The following is an 18386-nucleotide window of genomic DNA, read 5'->3' on the forward strand; positions in this document are numbered from 1 at the left end:
ACTGGGATGTTCCTCCCCCCTCCCCACTCCAGCCAGGGACAGAAGCTGTCGTACCTGCACATCTATCTGGTGGGAGTACCGTTGATCTGTCCCCCGGAAATGGGGTGAGTGTAGTGTATGCAGCCTACTGAGCTATGTTCCACGCTCCATCCTTACCCGGGAGTGGAATACCGCACCTCTGGTTCGAGGTGCAATACCCCTGTAGCAGCCGAGTCCTCGGGGTGCTACATACACAGCAGCCGATTAACAGAAATAAATGGAGAAGAGAGGGGGCGGCGACAACGACACAGACCAGCCAATCACAGCCGACCACTTCTCTCTGCTGATTGGTCAAAAAGGCTTGAAGTGTGGCGGAAACGCATTTACTCATGTGACCAGCCAAGACAAGTTGGGGCGGAAATGTATCAGCGAAAGTCCGCGGTGATTGGTTGCAGGGCAGTGATGACGTCAGTGGTTGGCATGCGTCGCTCAGCTGGTTGGTAATCTCTGCAAACAAGAAAAAAACTGCCGGTGACGTATAAAAAGTGCGACCAGAGCGACAAGGTAAATACTTCATATTCTCCGTTTCTTATTCTAAGTTCGCGCTCAGTCCGGTTCTTCTCGCCGTCTGCAGCCGGTGTAGTCCGCCTCTGTGGGCAGCTGAGTGACCAGTGATAGTTCTGGGGTATTGAAACCTCTTCCTACGTGTACAGCTCATCGTTGCCTGCATTCTTCTCATATTTTCTCCATTTTATCCCATTTTCTGCTTTTATGTTCATCACTAGGTGTAAAATGACAGGTGGTAAAGCCTCCGGGTGTAAATATCACTGTTTCCACTCACTGACAGCAAGCAGAAGGTTTATCTGGGTTTTCCAGGCTGATATGTATATAGGTTTGGGGTCATCAGCCTGGACCCCTTCCCAATCCTCAGATCAAAGGGTTAAATACCTGCATGGCCCCTTTATCTACTCAGGGAATGGATTAAGGGGCTTCTGCTTCTTTATTTTGTGGTTTAGGGGTCCTAGATATCACCTATGGTCCGACACTATGATAATGTGACGGCACCGGCCCTTTAATTGGCCTCAACCCCTTTAATTATGTAAATGAGTTACTGTGATTTGCTTGTAACTGTCCCCTCTTTTTTCCTTCTCGCCCCCAAGCACTATGGTTTTGTTGCCGCCCGTCTTGACGGATGAAGAGGAAGCTCTACAGAGGAAGTTTGCCAAGCTCAAAAAGAAGGTTTGTTAAAGGGATTGTTCAAAATTGAAAAAAAAAATACATCGATGTGCATGCTGCAGCCAATCACTGGCATCAGTGATCTTGGACCGTACACTCTAGCTGAGGCCTGTCATTGGTTGCAGTGGTCACATGGGTGCACTTTTTTTGTTTTGTTTTAAAGTGCATCCAGGTGAGCGCTGCAGCCGATAAGAGGCCTCAGTTAGTGTGTACGGTCCAAGATCATTGATGCTTGTGATTGGCTGCAGCGGTCACATGGATGTATTAGGCTGAGGCTATGTGCCCACGATGCAGAAATGAAGCAGAAAATTTCTGCATCTCCCTGGCAGAAAAAACGCATGCAGATTGTGCATGCGTTTTTCCTGCAGAATACATGCGGATTCACATGTGTTTCCGCATGCAGATTGACAAGTGCTTTCCAGGCGATAGCATCACTTGGAAAGTGCTTGACAACTAGGTCACACTGTATAAATCCATGAAAATAGCATGGATTTATACAGTGTGAACCGTAAAAATTAAAACAAAGCTATACTCACCCCCGAGGCCCGGCGTGGCTGCAGCGCTGCTTCCTGTCTGCTTTCTGGATGCCGGCATATCGCGAGACAGAGCGGTGAAGGGCCTGCGGTCACATGACTGTGACGTCACCGCAGGTCCTTCAGCGATGCCGGCATTCAGAGAGAAGCCTTAGGAAAGGTGAGTATAAACTTTATTTGTTATTTTATTCTTTTTTTACAGGTACAATGGTACCCAGGTCTGGATGAGAGTCTCCTCTCCTCCAGAACTGGGTACCATCCGCACATAGAGACGCATAGAAGCCGCTTGTACAAATGTACAGTCGCGGTTTCTATGCAAGTCAATGGCGGGAGTTCCGCTGCGCTTCTGCAAAATTAAATGACATGCTGCAGATTTTTGTACGCAGCATAAACGCTGCGGAAGAATCCGCAGCATGTGCATAGAACATGCGGAATCCCCTTGGGGACCATGGGGTGCGGATTACCTAGCGTTTCACAAGCGTTTATGCTACGGAAATTCCGCAGCATAAACGCTTGAAAAACGCTACGTGTGCACCCAGCCTATGGCTACACACAACATTATGATTCCAGTGTCCCACTGTAACATTGCATTTATTGATTTCCTGTAGTGTTATAGGGCAGAAACAGCGCCACACTTGTTCAGGGGTTGTCTGTGGTATTGCAGCTAAAGGAATGGAGCCTTGCTGTGTTACCAGATGCCTCCTGTGGACTGCGGTGGCGCTGTTTATTGAAGAAAGCCGCGATGTTTTGCAGGATCTCTCTTAATGTATTTTATTTTCGTATCTTGTACTAGAAAAAAGCATTGTTGGCTCTGAAAAAGCAAACGTCCACCAACCAGACGAGCCAGGCCGGCATCAAGAGATGTAAGTCAGATCATATAATTACTGTTCATATATAAAAAAGAGTCTGGGCCTTTTTATTTTTGGAAAAGTGACGCCCCTCTCTAGTGGTCGTGTCTGGTACTGCAGCAGTCACTTGTCTGACAGTAATATATATATATATATGATTTATTTTGTGCAGGCTGCTCCGAAGGTTTGTACCTGCACCAGAAGCAGGGTCTGCCCTGTTTGGAAGCCACAGGACCACTGCCGCTGGTAATTGGCTGCAGCGGTTAGATGACAAGCAAAATGCGTCAGTAGATGTTTCTCTGATGACGTGCTATCCCAGTCATATATCCGGTGCCGCAGTACCTTGACATTCGAATGGGCAGAGTTCTGGAACGGCCTGCGCTGAATCTGCGGGGGCACTGGAAGGTGATCGTCTCTTGTTTATTAGTTTTAATAAACCCTTTTAAGCTGCGATACCAGGCACAGCCAGAGACGAGCGTTGCGCTATTACCATTTCTTCTGTTTCTGGGAAACTTGTCTTTTCCAGCTTTATCGGATCAACCAGCAGTGGACACTGCCACAGCGACAGAACAAGCTAAGATGCTGGTGAAGACCGGCGCCATCAGTGCTATTAAATCCGGGACCAAAAACAGCGGATTCAAGCGTTCTCGGACACTAGAGGGCAAACTGAAGGTGACGTCTACGTGACCCCCCCATGGTCTTCTCATTCTGGGCTGCTCTATAAGGGGCTCTGCGGTCTGTTACCCTCTAGGACCATCCTGTAATGTATGGCCTTGGCTTAAAGTCTATGCTCATTCAGTCAAGTGGAAGCCCCCGAAATGGCGTGACAGCAGGGGTCAGACCCTCACAGGCATCAAACACTGTACAGGAGAGGAATTCCGCTTTTAATTACAATAATGTCTAATTGTTTGACGCCTTGTATTCTTGCCCTCAGGACCCCGATAAGGGCCCGGCACCCACTTTCCAGCCTTTCCAGCGCAGCATCTCTGTAGACGAGGAGCAGGCTGAGGTCAGCACTCAGGGAAGCTTTAATATTTTGTTATAGGAGCGATCCGATCTGAGACACTCGCTTTTAACATGTCGTCTGTTTTTCTGTCTCCAGAGTTCAAGACGCAACCAAAGGAAGTCTCTGTACGACAGGTGAGTCTCCTCCATCGTCGCCTCTGACCTTTCTGTCCTTTTATTGATTTGATTTTATTCAGTCTCCCATGACAGCACCACGAGAGAGAGGATCCGCCCATCATGGACAGTAAACCTACAGGTTAAAAAGGGCGGCCCTCTCTTCCCGCCTCAGTTTAGGTTTCCTGTCCATGATGGGAGACCTCGCAGGTTTACCTGCAGAAGTTGGACTACTGTCCCAGAGAGGGCCACAGCATGTGGTTGGAGCCGGTCCGTCCCGGTCCTCTGGAGACGCCACGGTAGGGCTCAGTGGGGCGCCTCCGTGAGCGTTGCGGCGGGCGCGACATCACCTCACGGGGAGGTAGATGTCCGCCAGGTGTGGGGCCGCTAGCGGGCTTCCTTCCCCCGCTACATTCGCAGGAGATCCAGGTCGCGCCGGCGGGGCACGTGACAGGCGCGGCTTAGTGACGTGACTTCCGGTGCGCCGGGCAGGAAGTCCCTGTCACATCACCGGAAGGGGCCGGAGCTCGCGCGCATCCAGGAAGTGCACGCGAGCAACAGAACGCCGGGGGTGTAAAGGACTTGGCGGCGAGGAGCCCACCTGGGGCGATGAACCCACCTGGGGAGGAAGACCAAGGAGCAGGTAACGCCCTCCTGGGTAAAAAAAAAAAAAGGAGGAAACACACACCCACACATGGTACCGGTATGGCCAGTATATAAAGGGTCTGGTAACATACAGAGGTGCTTCCCAGCCCATTATTACAGTGTAAGTTATGGGAGATTCACAAGAGCTGTCACCTAGGCAACAACATCTGCTGCAGGAGCAGCCCTCTGGGGAGCCCTCACAACTAGTGGCGCAGCGTCATTCCCGGCTAGGGTCTGGTCGTACAACTAGAAGAGTTACCACTAAGAGCAGGAAGGACTGTCCGGTGCGGCGTGATTCCAGGCATGTTGGATTCTTCTGCTTCTACGGTACCGAAAGTTCTGTGGGGTGAGTGGAATCTTCGTGAAAGTTCTACTAATGTTTCCTCCTTTCTATCTATAACTTTCTTTTAGAGCAAGAAATGTTCCTCAAAATCCAAACACAGAGAATGTGCCTTATGTAGCTGTCCACTCCCTGATTCATATACCAAGAAGTCATGCCAGCTTTGTATTAGCAAGATGATGTCGGAGGAAACCCCAGATTTTTCCCTAGGCCTAAGAACTTTAATAAGGGAAGAAATAGGCAAAGCTTTGCAGGGTTCAGAGTCTGGGCATATTCCTCAAGAAACCCAATCGGGTTCAGACTCTGAACTATCGACCGCCTTCTCTTCTTCTGACAGTGAGCCAGACAGACAGTGTTTTCCCCTGAAGGAGGTTGATGCCCTAGTAAAGGCTGTCCGATCTACAATGGGGATAGTGGACACGAGGGCAGAGAAGCCAGCTGAGGATGTTATGTTTGGTGGTCTGGGACTAAAGAAAAGAAGGGGCTTTCCGGTAAATTCAAAGGTGAAAGACCTCATTGATAAGGAGTGGAGAAAGCCTGACAAGAAGGGTAGTGTTCCTCCATCTTTTAAAAGGAGATATCCATTTGAGGATGCTATGTGTTCCTCCTGGTTAAAAGCACCCAAACTGGATGTTGCTGTTACCAAAGCAGCGAGAAGAGCTTCCCTCCCGTTTGATGATATGGGTGCATTGAGAGACCCCCTAGACAGACGGGCTGATACTTTCTTGAAAGGGGCATGGGAGACAGCTGCGGGAGCACTGAGGCCAACTGTAGCAGCTACCTGCACGTCCAGAACCCTGATGGTTTGGCTTGAACAGCTAAACAGTCAGTTGAAGGATGGGGCTTCTAGGAAAGACATTATTTCTTCCCTTCCACTGGAGAGGGGGCGGCAGCCTTTCTTGCTGATGCATCTGCGGACTCCGTAAGGTTGGCAGCAAAATCAGCAGCACTGTCAAATGCGGCTCTGCGAGCCTTGTGGATTAAATGCTGGCCAGGGGATTTACAGACTAAATCCAGACTGTGCACAATCCCGTGCGAAGGAGAATACCTCTTTGGTCAGACCATGGATGACTTATTGGAGAAAGCTGGGGACCCTAAGAGGGGGTTTCCATCAGTACCTCTACCCTCCTTTAGGAGATCGTTCCGGAAGAGGAAATATTTCTGGAAAAGATATTTCAGGGAGCAAGACAAGTCTGACGAAAGGGGTCGAAAAGGTAGAGGTCTACTCTTTGATCCGTCTCCAAAAATTGAGCAGAAGCCAGGGGATACATAATCAGCCCAGATGGGAGGGAGATTGTCATTATTTGTCCCAGCTTGGGAACAGATTTCTCATAGCAATTGGATTTTAAGCCTGATTAAGTATGGTCTTAAATTTCAATTTAAAGCATTGCCTCACAAAAGATTCATGGTTGTTCCCTCCAGTTCTTCCCCAGAACGCCAGGCTGCCCTCTTTTCGGAAATACAAGCCCTAATAAGAAAACGCTTCCTGATTGAGGTTCCGGAGGCTGAAAAGGGTCTCGGTTTCTACTCCCCGCTCTTCTTGGTTCCGAAACCGGATGGAAGTCTCAGGACAATCATAAATCTGAAATCCCTGAATAATTTCCTTAAAATACATACCTTTAAAATGGAGTCTTTAAAATCCGTAATAAAGTTACTTTTTCCCCACTGTTATATGGTAGTGCTCGATCTCAAAGATGCGTATTACCATATCCCAATTCATAGTGACTATCAGAAATACTTGAGGCTGGCCATTGAAATTGACGGGGTGGTTAAACACTTTCAATACACTGCACTCCCCTTTGGTTTAGCTATAGCCCCGCGAGTTTTTACTAAAGTAATGGCGGAAGTTATGGCCCATGTAAGAGAAAGGGACATTCTAATTATCCCTTACCTGGATGACCTCCTGATAGTGGGGAACTCGTTTGTTCAGTGCGAGACCCACCTGCAGGAGACCATGTCGGTCTTAAAGAGCTTGGGGTGGTTTCTAAATTTAGAAAAGTCTAGACTATCTCCACTCAAGGTACAACAATATCTGGGGGTCATATTAGATTCTAGGAAACAGCTATGTTGTCTTCCAGAAGAAAAAATTGATAGAATCCGGGGGTTGGTAGCACAGTATATACGTAAACCTTCTATGTCACTCCGTAAGGCCATGTCACTGTTGGGAACCTTCACCTCCACTTTTCCTGCGGTTCGTTGGTCACAATTACATTCAAGAGCTTTTCAGTGGGATGTGTTGTACAATAACGCAGCTTTAGAGGGCCATCTAGACCGTGAGTTTACTCTAGGTCCTCGTGCCATACGGTCCCTTCGTTGGTGGTTACGACAAGACAATCTTGCTAAAGGGGTTCCCTGGGAATGTAGTCCAACTGCAGTCTTGTCCACTGATGCAAGTGCTACAGGTTGGGGAGCTCACTTTGAAGGGAAATTAGTGCAGGGAACCTGGTCAAGCAGTGAGCGACAGCTGTCATCAAATGCTAAGGAGCTTCTGGCGGTGCTGCATGCATTCAACGAGTTCCTTATATATTTACAGGGCCAGCATGTCCGTATACTCTCGGACAATCAAGTCACGGTAGCTTGCATAAACCACCAAGGGGGAACCCGCTCAAGAGTCTTGATGAGGGTAGCGAACACACTTCTGCAGAAAGCCGAAGTTCATTGTCCCTGTCTTTCGGCTACTCATCTAAAAGGGAAGGAAAACATCACAGCGGATTTCCTCAGCCGTACTTCTGTAAAAGAGGGAGAGTGGTCCCTAAATACGCAAATATTCTCCAGAATCGTAGAAATGTGGGGCCTTCCAACTGTGGACTTATTCGCAACAAGGGCCAATGGGAAAGTGGTGAATTTTTGTTCCTTAGACCCAAGAGAGGGACCCCTGGCAGTGGGCGCCGTCATGGTTCCCTGGAGATTCCCTCTGGCATATGCCTTCCCTCCCATGATCCTGCTCCCAGCAGTGATAAGAAAGATCAGGGCAGACCGGGCCAGAGTGATACTCATCTGCCCCGAGTCTACATTTGACGGCGTGGATTTTGAGAGGGTGTTATTGACCAACAAAGGATTCCCCGCAAATGTAGTGAATACTCTCCTGGCTAGCAGAAAACCTGTTACCACCCTTATTTATGCCAGGACCTGGAGGAAGTTTCTGTCCTTTGCAGAAGTTAAGGTGGAGGAGGGGCCCCCTATTGGGAAAATTCTGGAATTTCTGCAGCGGGGCTTAGAATTAGGTCTCACTACCAGTACCTTGAAAGTACAGGTGTCGGCGTTGGGAGCTTTATTTTCTTCCAATATTGCAGATAACTATTGGATAGCCCGTTTTATAAAAGCTTCCTTTAGGGGTAGACCCATTACCAAAGTAAAGATGTCTCCCTGGGATTTGAATTTTGTCTTTGATGCCTTGACCAGTCCTCCTTTTGAGCCACTAGATTTGGTCTCCCCCAAAATTATTTTCCTAAAGACGGTCCTGTTAGTAGCCCTAACTTCAGCCAGGAGAGTCAGTGACCTACAGGCCCTTTCAATATGCCCTCCTTTTACGCAAATTCTGGACGATAGGATTATATTAAAATCTGATCCAGCCTTTCTTCCTAAAGTGGCCACTCGATTCCATAGAACCCAGGAAATAGTTCTCCCAACTTTTTGCTTCCCGCCCAAAAATCAAAAGGAGGAGAGGCTTCACACTTTGGACGTTAGGAGGTGCGTACTAAAGTACTTAGAAGTATCACGTGGGTTTAGAAAGGATAAGTCCCTATTTATATGCTATCGGGGGGCTAGAAAGGGTTGTAAGGCCTCAAAGGCTACAATCGCTAGATGGATCAAGGAGGCAATTTCCCTCGCATACTCCTCGGGGGATAAAGAGATACCGGAGGGATTGAGGGCGCATTCTACCAGAGCGGTATCAACCTCCTGGGCTTAGAAGACAGGGCTTTTCCATTGAGGAAATTTGTAAGGCTGCCACTTGGTCTTCTCCCTCTACTTTCTATAGGCACTATAGATTGGATCTGGGTGGCTCTGCAGATCTCACTTTCGGGAGAAGGGTGCTTCAAGCTGTGGTCCCTCCCTAATTTCCTTCGTCTCTGTAATTCTCTCGTGGTGCTGTCATGGACGACCGAATAAAGCCTTAGTTACTTACCGGTAACGGGATTTTTCGGAGCCCATGACAGCACCTTTATATTCCCTCCCTTCACTGGTGTTGTGCACTCCCGTAGAGTTGATTTCTTTTTGTGCACCCTTGTGGGAATTTGATGAAAAGTAATGTACTTAATGTGATTATGTTTTGTTATAACTAACCTTGGCGGTACTCTCATGCTCTGTTAACTAAACTGAGGCGGGAAGAGAGGGCCGCCCTTTTTAACCTGTAGGTTTCCTGTCCATGATGGGCGGATCCTCTCTCTCGTGGTGCTGTCATGGGCTCCGAAAAATCCCGTTACCGGTAAGTAAGCTTTCTCCATTCTCAGTTTTGTCAGCTCCAGTGAACGTATGCGAGAACCCGAGAGGGAGACGGAGGAGCGAGAGAGCGACAGAGAAGGCCATCGCGCAGGAGACAGGGAGCCGTATGAACGAGAACGAGACCGGGAGAGGGACAGGGAGAGGGACAGAGACCGAAGCGATAGAGATCGGGAGAGGGAACGAGACAGAGAAGGCTTCCACCGGAGTACGTGCACGTGTATCACTGCGGGGATTGTAACCACATTAGACAGTGACCCCAGGAGCTCACGATCTAATCACCTTATTGTGAGACTAGAAGATCGTAGCTTTCTTCCAGAACCACTATTATCCATTGACTGTTTCTGGTATTACTAATGTGCAATACCAGACTCAACTAGTGTACAAGAGTGGCGCTGTTTTACTAACTCCATGTAGAAGATGCCAGCCACTGACCGCAGTGCGGCTCCCCCTTGTAGTTTTGAGGTCGGTAGGGTGGGCTTGGGAGTAAACCTGGGCTGTAGATGAAATGTCTTCTGTTTCTGGTCCCCGGTGTGCGCAGGATCAGATTCTTTTCCAGAACGTCGAGCACCCAGGAAAGGAAACACTGTGTACGTTAATGGCGTGGGCATGAAGAAGCAGATGCTCACCAACGCCTTCTCCAAGTTTGGGAAGATCATAGACCTCGCAACTGACGCTCAGCGGAAGTGCGCGTAGCTGCTCGTCCGTGGTGCTAGAGAGGACAAGCAGGATAATCCGAGCTTCTGTTTTATCCCGTACAGCTGTGCTTTTGTCACATTTGAGAAGATGGAATCAGCAGATCAAGCGATCCAGGAGGTGAGAGCGGGTGAGGGGGCACTAGAGAAGAAGCCAGGAAGGACTTGGTTCTGCTTCTAAATCCCCTATATAGTTAGTCTCATACATAGTCTCCTTTTCCATGGGCCAATATTAAGTGATAGAACGCATCTCCATGCACTCACCACTAGGGGGAGCGTATGAGCTCATGGAATACTTTGTATACATTCAACAATAAAACCGTGCGCTCCCTTTAGTGGTGACTGCAGGAGACCAGAGCTTTGTCGCTGTGTGTTATAACAGTGATGTGATGTTTATATATCATTTACATATATTACAGTGCATTGTGAAAGTATTTAGCCTCCTTGAACTTTTCTACCTTTTGCCACATTTCTGACTTCAAACAAAGATATAAAATTCTAATTTTTGGGGGAAGAATCAACAAGTGGGACACAATCGTGTAGTGGAACGAAATTTATTGGATATTTTAAACTTTTTTAACAAATTAAAAACTGAAAAGTGGGGCGTGCAATATTATTCGGCCCCCTTGAGTTAATACTTTGTAGCGCCACCTTTTGCTGCGATTACTGCTGCAAGTCGCTTGGGGTATGTCTCTATCAGTTTTGCACATCGAGAGGCTGAAATTCTTGCCCATTCTTCCTTGCAAAACTGCTCGAGCTCAGTGAAGTTGGATGGAGGGAGTTTGTGAGCAGCAGTTTTCAGCTCTTTCCACAGATTCTCGATTGGACTCAGGTCTGGACTTTGACTTGGCCATTCTAACACCTGGATACGTTTATTTTTGAACCATTCCATTGTAGATTTTGCTTTATGTTTGGGATCATTGTCTTGTTGGAAGATAAATCTCCGTCCCAGTCTCAGGTCTTTTGCAGACTCCAACAGGTTTTCTTCTAGAATGGTCCTGTATTTGGCTCCGTCCATCTTCCCATCAATTTTAATCATCTTCCCTGTCCCTGCTGAAGAAAAGCAGGCCCAAACCATGATGCTGCCACCACCATGTTTGACAGTGGGGATGGTGTTTTGAGGGTGATGAGCTGTGTTGCTTTTACGCCAAACATGTCGTTTTTCATTGTGGCCAAACAGTTTGATTTTGGTTTCATGTGACCAGAGCACCTTATTCCACATGTTTGGTGTGTCTCCCAGGTGGCTTGTGGCAAACTTCAAACGAGACTTTTTATGGATATCTTTGAGAAATGGCTTTCTTCTTGCCACTCTTCCATAAAGGCCAGATTTGTGCAGTGTACTACTGATTGTTGTCCTATGGACAGACTCTCCCACCTCAGCTGTAGATCTCTGCAGTTCATCCAGAGTGATCATGGACCTTTTGGCTGCATCTCTGATCAGTCTTCTCCTTGTTCGAGATGAAAGTTTAGAGGGACGGCCGGGTCTTGGTAGATTTGCAGTGGTCTGATACTCCTTCCATTTCAATATGATCGCTTGCCCAGTGCTCCTTGATGTTTAAAACTTGGGAAATCTTTTTGTATCCAAATCCGGCTTTAAACTTCGCCACAACAGTATCTCGGACCTGCCTGGTGTGTTCCTCGCTCTTCATGATGCTCTCTGCACTTGAAACAGAACCCTGAGACTATCACAGAGCAGGTGCATTTATACGGAGACTTGATTACACACAGGTGGATTCTATTTATCATTACCAGTCATTTAGGACAACATTGGATCATTCAGAGATCCGCACTGAACTTCTGCACTGAAAGTAAAGGGCCGAATAATATTGCACGCCCCACTTTTCAGTTTTCAATTTTTATTGGATATTTTAAACTTTTTTTTGTTCCACTTCATGATTGTGTCCCACTTGTTAATTCTTCCCCCAAAAAATGTAATTTTATATCTTTATTAGTGTTGAGCGAGTATGTTCTGTCCGAGTATGCTCGGGCCGAGCGCCGAGTAGTTACAGCTGCTCGGTGATATGGTTGAATCGCTCCCGTGTGCATGATTTGCGACTGTTGGACAGTTTTACTACATGTGAGGAATGTGTAAGAAATAGACATTCCTCACATGTAATAAAACTGTCAAACAGTTGCAAATCATGCACACGGGAGCGATTCAACCATATCACCGAGCAGCTGTAAATACTCGGCGCTCGGCCCGAGCATACTCGGCGAAAGGGTTAATAGAACATACTCGCTCAACACTAATCTTTATGTTTGAAGCTGAAATGTGGCAAAAGGTAGAAAAGTTCAAGGGGGGGCAAATACTTTCACACTGCACTGTGTGTGTGTGTGTGTATGTGTATATATATGTACAGTACAGACCAAAAGTTTGGACACACCTTCTCATTTAAAGATTTTTCTGTATTTTCATGACTATGAAAATTGTACATTCACACTGAAGGCATCAAAACTATGAATTACCACATGTGGAATTATATACTTAACAAAAAAGTGTGAAACAACTGAAAATATGTCTTATATTCTAGGTTCTTCAAAGTAGCCACCTTACTCTGTCGCCTCATTGGGGGACACAGGACCTTGGGTGTTATGCTGCTGTCCACTAGGAGGCGACACTATGCTTATCTGAAAAAGATTAAGCGTGGCTCCTCCTCCGCAGTATACACCTCCGGACGGCATCAGCGTGCTCCAGTTTTTGCTTAGTGTCACAAGGAGGCACACCTCAGACCTTCACTCGTCCCTCGCTTCAGCACGGGATTACAGATGAAAAAAAGAGGGTCTCTTTAGAGACCCCCGGCATGGCTCCTTCCTCTGCCCCCTACTAGGGGTGCACAGTTGAACTTGAGATGGCGTAGCCACCATGCTGCTCCTTCTCCGGCCCCTCGGGTCAGGCTCGAAGTTGAGAACCCCCCTCCTTCCCCAATTCCCTCGGTCTTGGTCCGAAGTTGAGGCGAGGACAAAGCCCCCTGACGGTGACAGCGGCACCCTCCCTAATCCCCCCTGGGGGTATTAAGTTGAGACACCATCAGGTAGGGCCTGGACGGCAGCATCTGCAGCTCTCACCAGCCAGCACACTGTAGCCGAGGACCAGCAGCAATACAGGAGCCCCAGCTTGACTGCGGGACCCTGTAGGAGCCGGGGGGAGTGCAGGCAGCCATGGCACACACAGGCACAGGCCTTCACAGGCTCTGCACCTGCGGCAGCTTTTCATGTTAAGCGCCTAAGGGGGACTCTTTTCAGAGACCCCCTTCCACTTATGTCCCCACCGCCATTCTGCCTTTCAATCCGGGGGGGGTCCAGTTCTGATCCGACCCCCCCCCCCCCCCCCCCTTTGGGCGTAGAAAACAAATTTACACCGCGGCTTCGGCCTTGCTGAAGCCGCCGCCCATTTTCCGCCCCCCCCCCGGATGACTATTTTGACTCACTACGGTGTCAGACAGGGGGCGGATCTAGGCTGCAGGGCTCGCATCTCCATAGCAACTGCCGCTCTTGCAGCGCTCCGCGCCCCTTCTCCTTCATCCTTGCAAGCAGGAGAAGAGCTAGGGCGGCCATATCAAGCTGCAGGACGCATACAGGCCAGCCAAGTCTCCGGGGAGGCACAGGACCAGGCTCTTTCGTCTGAGTTACCTCAGCTGTGAATTGTATTACTCTGTATCCTCCTCTGCACAGTTAGCCCCCTTGCATAGCCACTCCAGGTGCACTATGCCGGGCTCAAAGTCTAAGAAAACCAAGCAGGACTGCTTTTACGCTTTCTGTACAGCCTGCAGTAATGCTCTTCCCAGCGGCAGCACATATCCACATTGCAAGGATTGTACTCAGACTACTGTGCCAAAGTCCCAAGTAGCCCCTACCAACCCTTCAGTGTCTAATGCTACGCCGGAATGGGTCACTCAAATGTCACAATCTATGACACAGTCCATAGATAACATGACCTCCAAATTGCTTCAGGCTCTGCAAAGCCATACCTCGACTGTGAATGCTACCCAACAAAGGGAAAGCCGGACTCAGTCACATACTGGCCCAGGTACATCCATGTCAAGGTCAGGACGCAAGCGCACCCATAGGTCACGCTCATCTGCGTCATCCCATAGCACACGGTCATCCCTGTCTAGGGAGAGATACCGTAGTCACAGGTCATCTACACAGTCCCCTACCAGGGACAGACATGATATTTCTCCGCACCAATCTCCGTCCAGAGAAATCCCCCATTCTGGGTCACCTAGGACACACCTTAGTGATACACAGGAGTCAGAAGGCGTCTGCGATTCTGACTCAGACAAGGAAACTGATGGATCCCTAACTCCAATCCCACCTAGCAATGCAGCGCTAGTTGAGGACATAATCTCGTCCATACATCGGGTGCTGGACATCTCTGATCCGATCCCGGACGCACCACAAAATAATATTTCATTTGAAGGAGCTCTGAAACCACCTAAGGTTTTCTTGGATCATCCAGAATTTAAATCTATCCTCACAAAACAATTCTCACAGCCTCACAAGAAGCTTAACAATCACAAGTTTCTGGAGGCCCGTTACCCCTTTCCAAAGGAAACCACCAAAGAATGGGCAGACCCACCAGCAGTGGACCCCCCAGTCTCCAGACTGGCAGCACAGACACTTCTTTCACTGCCAGATAGCTCAACCCTTAGGGATGCAGCAGACAGTCAGGTAGAAAGTATGGCTCGATCAATTCGCTTCTGTTATGTTCTGCTACCAGAGCTAAGGAAAGAGAGGAGATCTGTCCCTACGATAGAACTCAGCTGAATCCCTACGATGTAACAGGGAACCTGATCCTGCGATCAGACCTGCTAAAGTCCTAAGCTAGTCTGTACGGAGACCTATAGATGTGGGGAAGGAATCCCTATAAGTACTAAGGACTGGGAGGAATATGGGACACCTCCTAACAGAAATAGTAGCAGACAGACGAACAAACAAAATATATAGAACATAGAGGTCCGTAGACCAAGCAAACTAACAGAGTAAGATACAGAGCACAGGCTAGCTAGAAAGTAGTTATACAATGAAGTCCAGCAAAGCCAGAAGGGCGGAGTAGGCTTAAATAGGCCAACAAGGTCATGTGACCAGCAAAGGAAAAAAAACCTAAGAGCAAGGTTCTAACAGTACCCCCCCTTCTAAGAGGATCCTCCGGATCCCCTAGGACCAGGCTTATCAGGAAATCTCCTGTGAAACGCTCTGATAAGTCTGGACGCGGAAACATCATCCGACCTCACCCAAGAGTTATCCTCGGGTCCGAAACCTTTCCAGGCCACAAGATACTGCAAACTACCTCTATACAGTCTAGAGTTAAGGATGCGAGAAATTTCATATTCCCCGTCCTCCACCACCGGAAGAACAGAGGCAGAGGCGTCACAATCCGATACAACAGCTTTTTTCAACAGAGAGACATGAAATACCGGATTAATTCTCCAGGAGGTAGGAACCTCCAACCTAACAGCAGATTGGTTGACAACCTGAAGCACCTTAAAGGGCCCTACAAACTTGGGACCCAATTTCTTAGAAGGAATCCTCAACCGCAGATTCCTAGAGGACAACCAAACCATGTCACCAACAGCGAACAAAACCTCCTGTCGTTTCCTATCAAAGTAGTCCTTAGATTTTCTGTTGGCCTCCTGAAGATTACCACGCACATCCGTCCAAACTCTCTCCAAATCACCGGAAAAATTCTCCTCCTCAGGCACGGCAGATCCCAACTTGGAGAACGACCCAAACGACGGATGTCTTCCAGAACAACAAAAAAAAGGCGAACAACCAGCAGAAGAAGATGTATGATTGTTCAGAGCAAATTCAGCAAGTGGCAGAAACTCAGACCACCCCTCTTGATTGTCTGCCACAAAACAACGCAAGAACTGCTCAACATCCTGGTTTTTCCTTTCTGTCTGGCCATTAGATTCAGGATGATATCCGGACGAGAACGATAAATGAACTCCCAACCTGTCACAAAAGGCACGCCAAAAATGAGCCACGAACTGAGGACCCCTATCAGAAACAATGTCAGTAGGAACGCCATGAAGTCTGACAATTTCCTTGACAAAGGCCTTAGCGAGAGTTTTAGCGCAGGGCAGTTTGACAAAGGGAACCAAGTGACACATCTTGCTAAAACGGTCCACGACCACCCAGATGACAGTAAAACCCTCAGAGGGGGGAAGGTCAGTTATAAAGTCCATAGCCAAATGTGTCCAAGGAGCACTGGGAACCTCCAAAGGACAAAGCAACCCCGCAGCAGGAGTATGTGAGGACTTAGATCTAGCACATATAGTACATTGACGCACCCACTTAATGACTTCCTTCTGCCATCCAGGCCACCAAAAACTGCGACCCACCAGTCTCTTGGTCTCAGAGATTCCGGGATGACCTGCCAACCGAGATTCGTGACACTCAACAAATAAATCTCTCCTAAAGGTCCCAGGCACAAACAACCTCCCATGGGGAGTGTTAGATGGGGCATTCTCCTGTGCTTTAAGAATCTCATCTTCCAAAACGGAGTCCAAAGCAGCTATCACAACACCTTCTTGTAAAATGTTCTCCTCTTTCTCAGCACCGACTATGGGAGAAAAACTGCGAGACAAGGCATCCGCCTTAACATTCTTAGTACCAGGGATGTAAGTAACGGAGAAATTAAACCGCGAGAAAAACAGTGCCCACCTAGCCTGACGGGCATTCAGGCGCTTGGCAGCATCAAGATATATCAGATTTTTATGATTCGTAAGAACCTGAACGGGAAATTCCGCACCTTCCAAGAAGTGACGCCAGTGTTCAAATGCGAGTTTAATAGCCAATAATTCCCGATTACCAATATCGTAATTCAGTTCAGTCTCCGAAAAATTTTTTGAAAAAAAGGCACAGGGATGTACTCCATCCCCGTTATCCTGAGACAATACTGCGCCAACCCCCACAGAGGAAGCATCAACCTCAACCAAAAACGGCTTAGTCACATCAGGCTGCATAAGGATGGGAGCAGAGGTGAACCTCTCCTTGAGATACACAAAAGCTTCAATGGCCTCAGAAGACCACTGAACCGCATCAGCACCTTTCCTGGTGAGATCGGTCAGAGGTTTGACAATACTAGAAATTTTTTTTATGAATTTTCTGTAATAATTGGCGAAACCTAAAAACCTCTGTATCGATTTCAAACCAATAGGCCTAGGCCATTCCTGCACAGCTTGAACTTTAACCGGGTCCATCTCAAAACCTTCACTGGAGATAATGTAGCCCAAAAAACTAATTCTCTGTACAGCGAACTCACATTTCTCCAGCTTAGCAAAAAGCGAATTGTCCATTAATAACTGTAATACCTCACGTACGCTCCGCCAATGAGACTCCAGATCCGGCGAATAAATCAAAATGTCATCCAAATACACAACCACATTTTTGCCGATCAAAGGTCTAAGGATGTCATTAATCAGATTCTGAAAAAATGCAGGAGCATTAGTAAGACCAAAAGGCATAACCAGATTCTCAAAATGACCCACAGGAGTGTTAAAAGCAGTCTTCCATTCATCACCCTCCTTCATGCGCAACAGATTGTATGCCCCCTTAAGGTCAATTTTAGAGAACCACTTGGCCCCCATTAACTGGTTAAACAGATCAGGAATCAATGGCAGTGGGTAAGGATTGCGTACAGTAATTTTGTTAATCTCACGAAAATCCAGACAAGGACGTAAACCGCCGTCCTTTTTTTTTTACAAAAAAAAATCCAACCGCCACAGGAGACTTAGAGGGCCTAATGTGACCGGCGGCCAAACTTGTCTGTATGTATTCCTCCAAAGCCTTCCTCTCAGGAATAGTAAGGTTAAATAAACGACTTTTAGGAAGAGTCGCTCCAGGGACAAATTCAATAGAACAATCATAGTCTCTATGGGGAGGCAAAACCTGCGATTCCTTCTCAGAAAAAACTCTCCAAAAATCCTGAATAGGAACAGGCAATTCTCCCCTATCCAAAGCTGCAATACGCCCGTTACAACACTTGTCATAACATTTATGGCTCCAGGATTTAATTTCAGTGGTAGACCAATCCAGTACAGGATTGTGAAATTTTAACCAGGGCAATCCCAATATTACTGGAGAAGGCAAGTTATTCAAAACTACCAAATCCAATTTCTCATGGTGAACACCACTAATAGTGAGAGGAAATTCACAGACCTTGAGAGTAATATTCTTCAAAGGGGAACCATCCACAGAAACCACAGCAATGGGGAATGATAAAGGTTCGGGTTTTAAATTGAGTCTTTCCAAGAATCCCCCATCAATTACATTCAGAGTAGACCCACAATCAACAAACACCCGAAATTCCATTAATTTTTCCTGAGCAATCGTGGAAGCAGCTAAAAATACACCCTTGGAATTTAAACAGGCAATACGGGCATGACTGACCATTTTTTTTTCTTTCTTCATACGAAGCTCACAGCCTTTAATCAAATGACCAGATTTTCCGCAATAGAAACACAAGCCTTCAGAAAATCGACGGTCTTTTTCTTGAGAGCGAGGTGCCACCGATCCAATCTCCATCGGTTCACCACTGTTAGTACAC

At 47.6% G+C, this 18386-nt stretch overlaps 1 protein-coding gene across 1 annotated transcript; it reads left to right on the forward strand.

Moving 5' to 3' along the window:
- The first annotated feature begins 532 nt into the window (after positions 1 to 532).
- LOC141155595 (negative elongation factor E-like) lies at positions 533 to 10016 on the forward strand. The gene is made up of 9 exons (XM_073642464.1): positions 533 to 664; positions 1140 to 1218; positions 2542 to 2611; positions 3123 to 3268; positions 3531 to 3605; positions 3699 to 3736; positions 9152 to 9348; positions 9682 to 9826; positions 9902 to 10016. Exons 2-9 carry the CDS (start codon positions 1144 to 1146, stop codon positions 10014 to 10016), a joined length of 861 nt encoding a protein of 286 aa, XP_073498565.1. The 5' UTR covers positions 533 to 664; positions 1140 to 1143.
- The last annotated feature ends 8370 nt before the right edge of the window (positions 10017 to 18386 follow it).

This window comes from Phyllobates terribilis, unplaced genomic scaffold (assembly GCF_046119375.1).
Source record: "Phyllobates terribilis strain yellow unplaced genomic scaffold, ASM4611937v1 Scaffold_7__3_contigs__length_470593459, whole genome shotgun sequence".
Taxonomy (NCBI): domain Eukaryota; kingdom Metazoa; phylum Chordata; class Amphibia; order Anura; family Dendrobatidae; genus Phyllobates; species Phyllobates terribilis.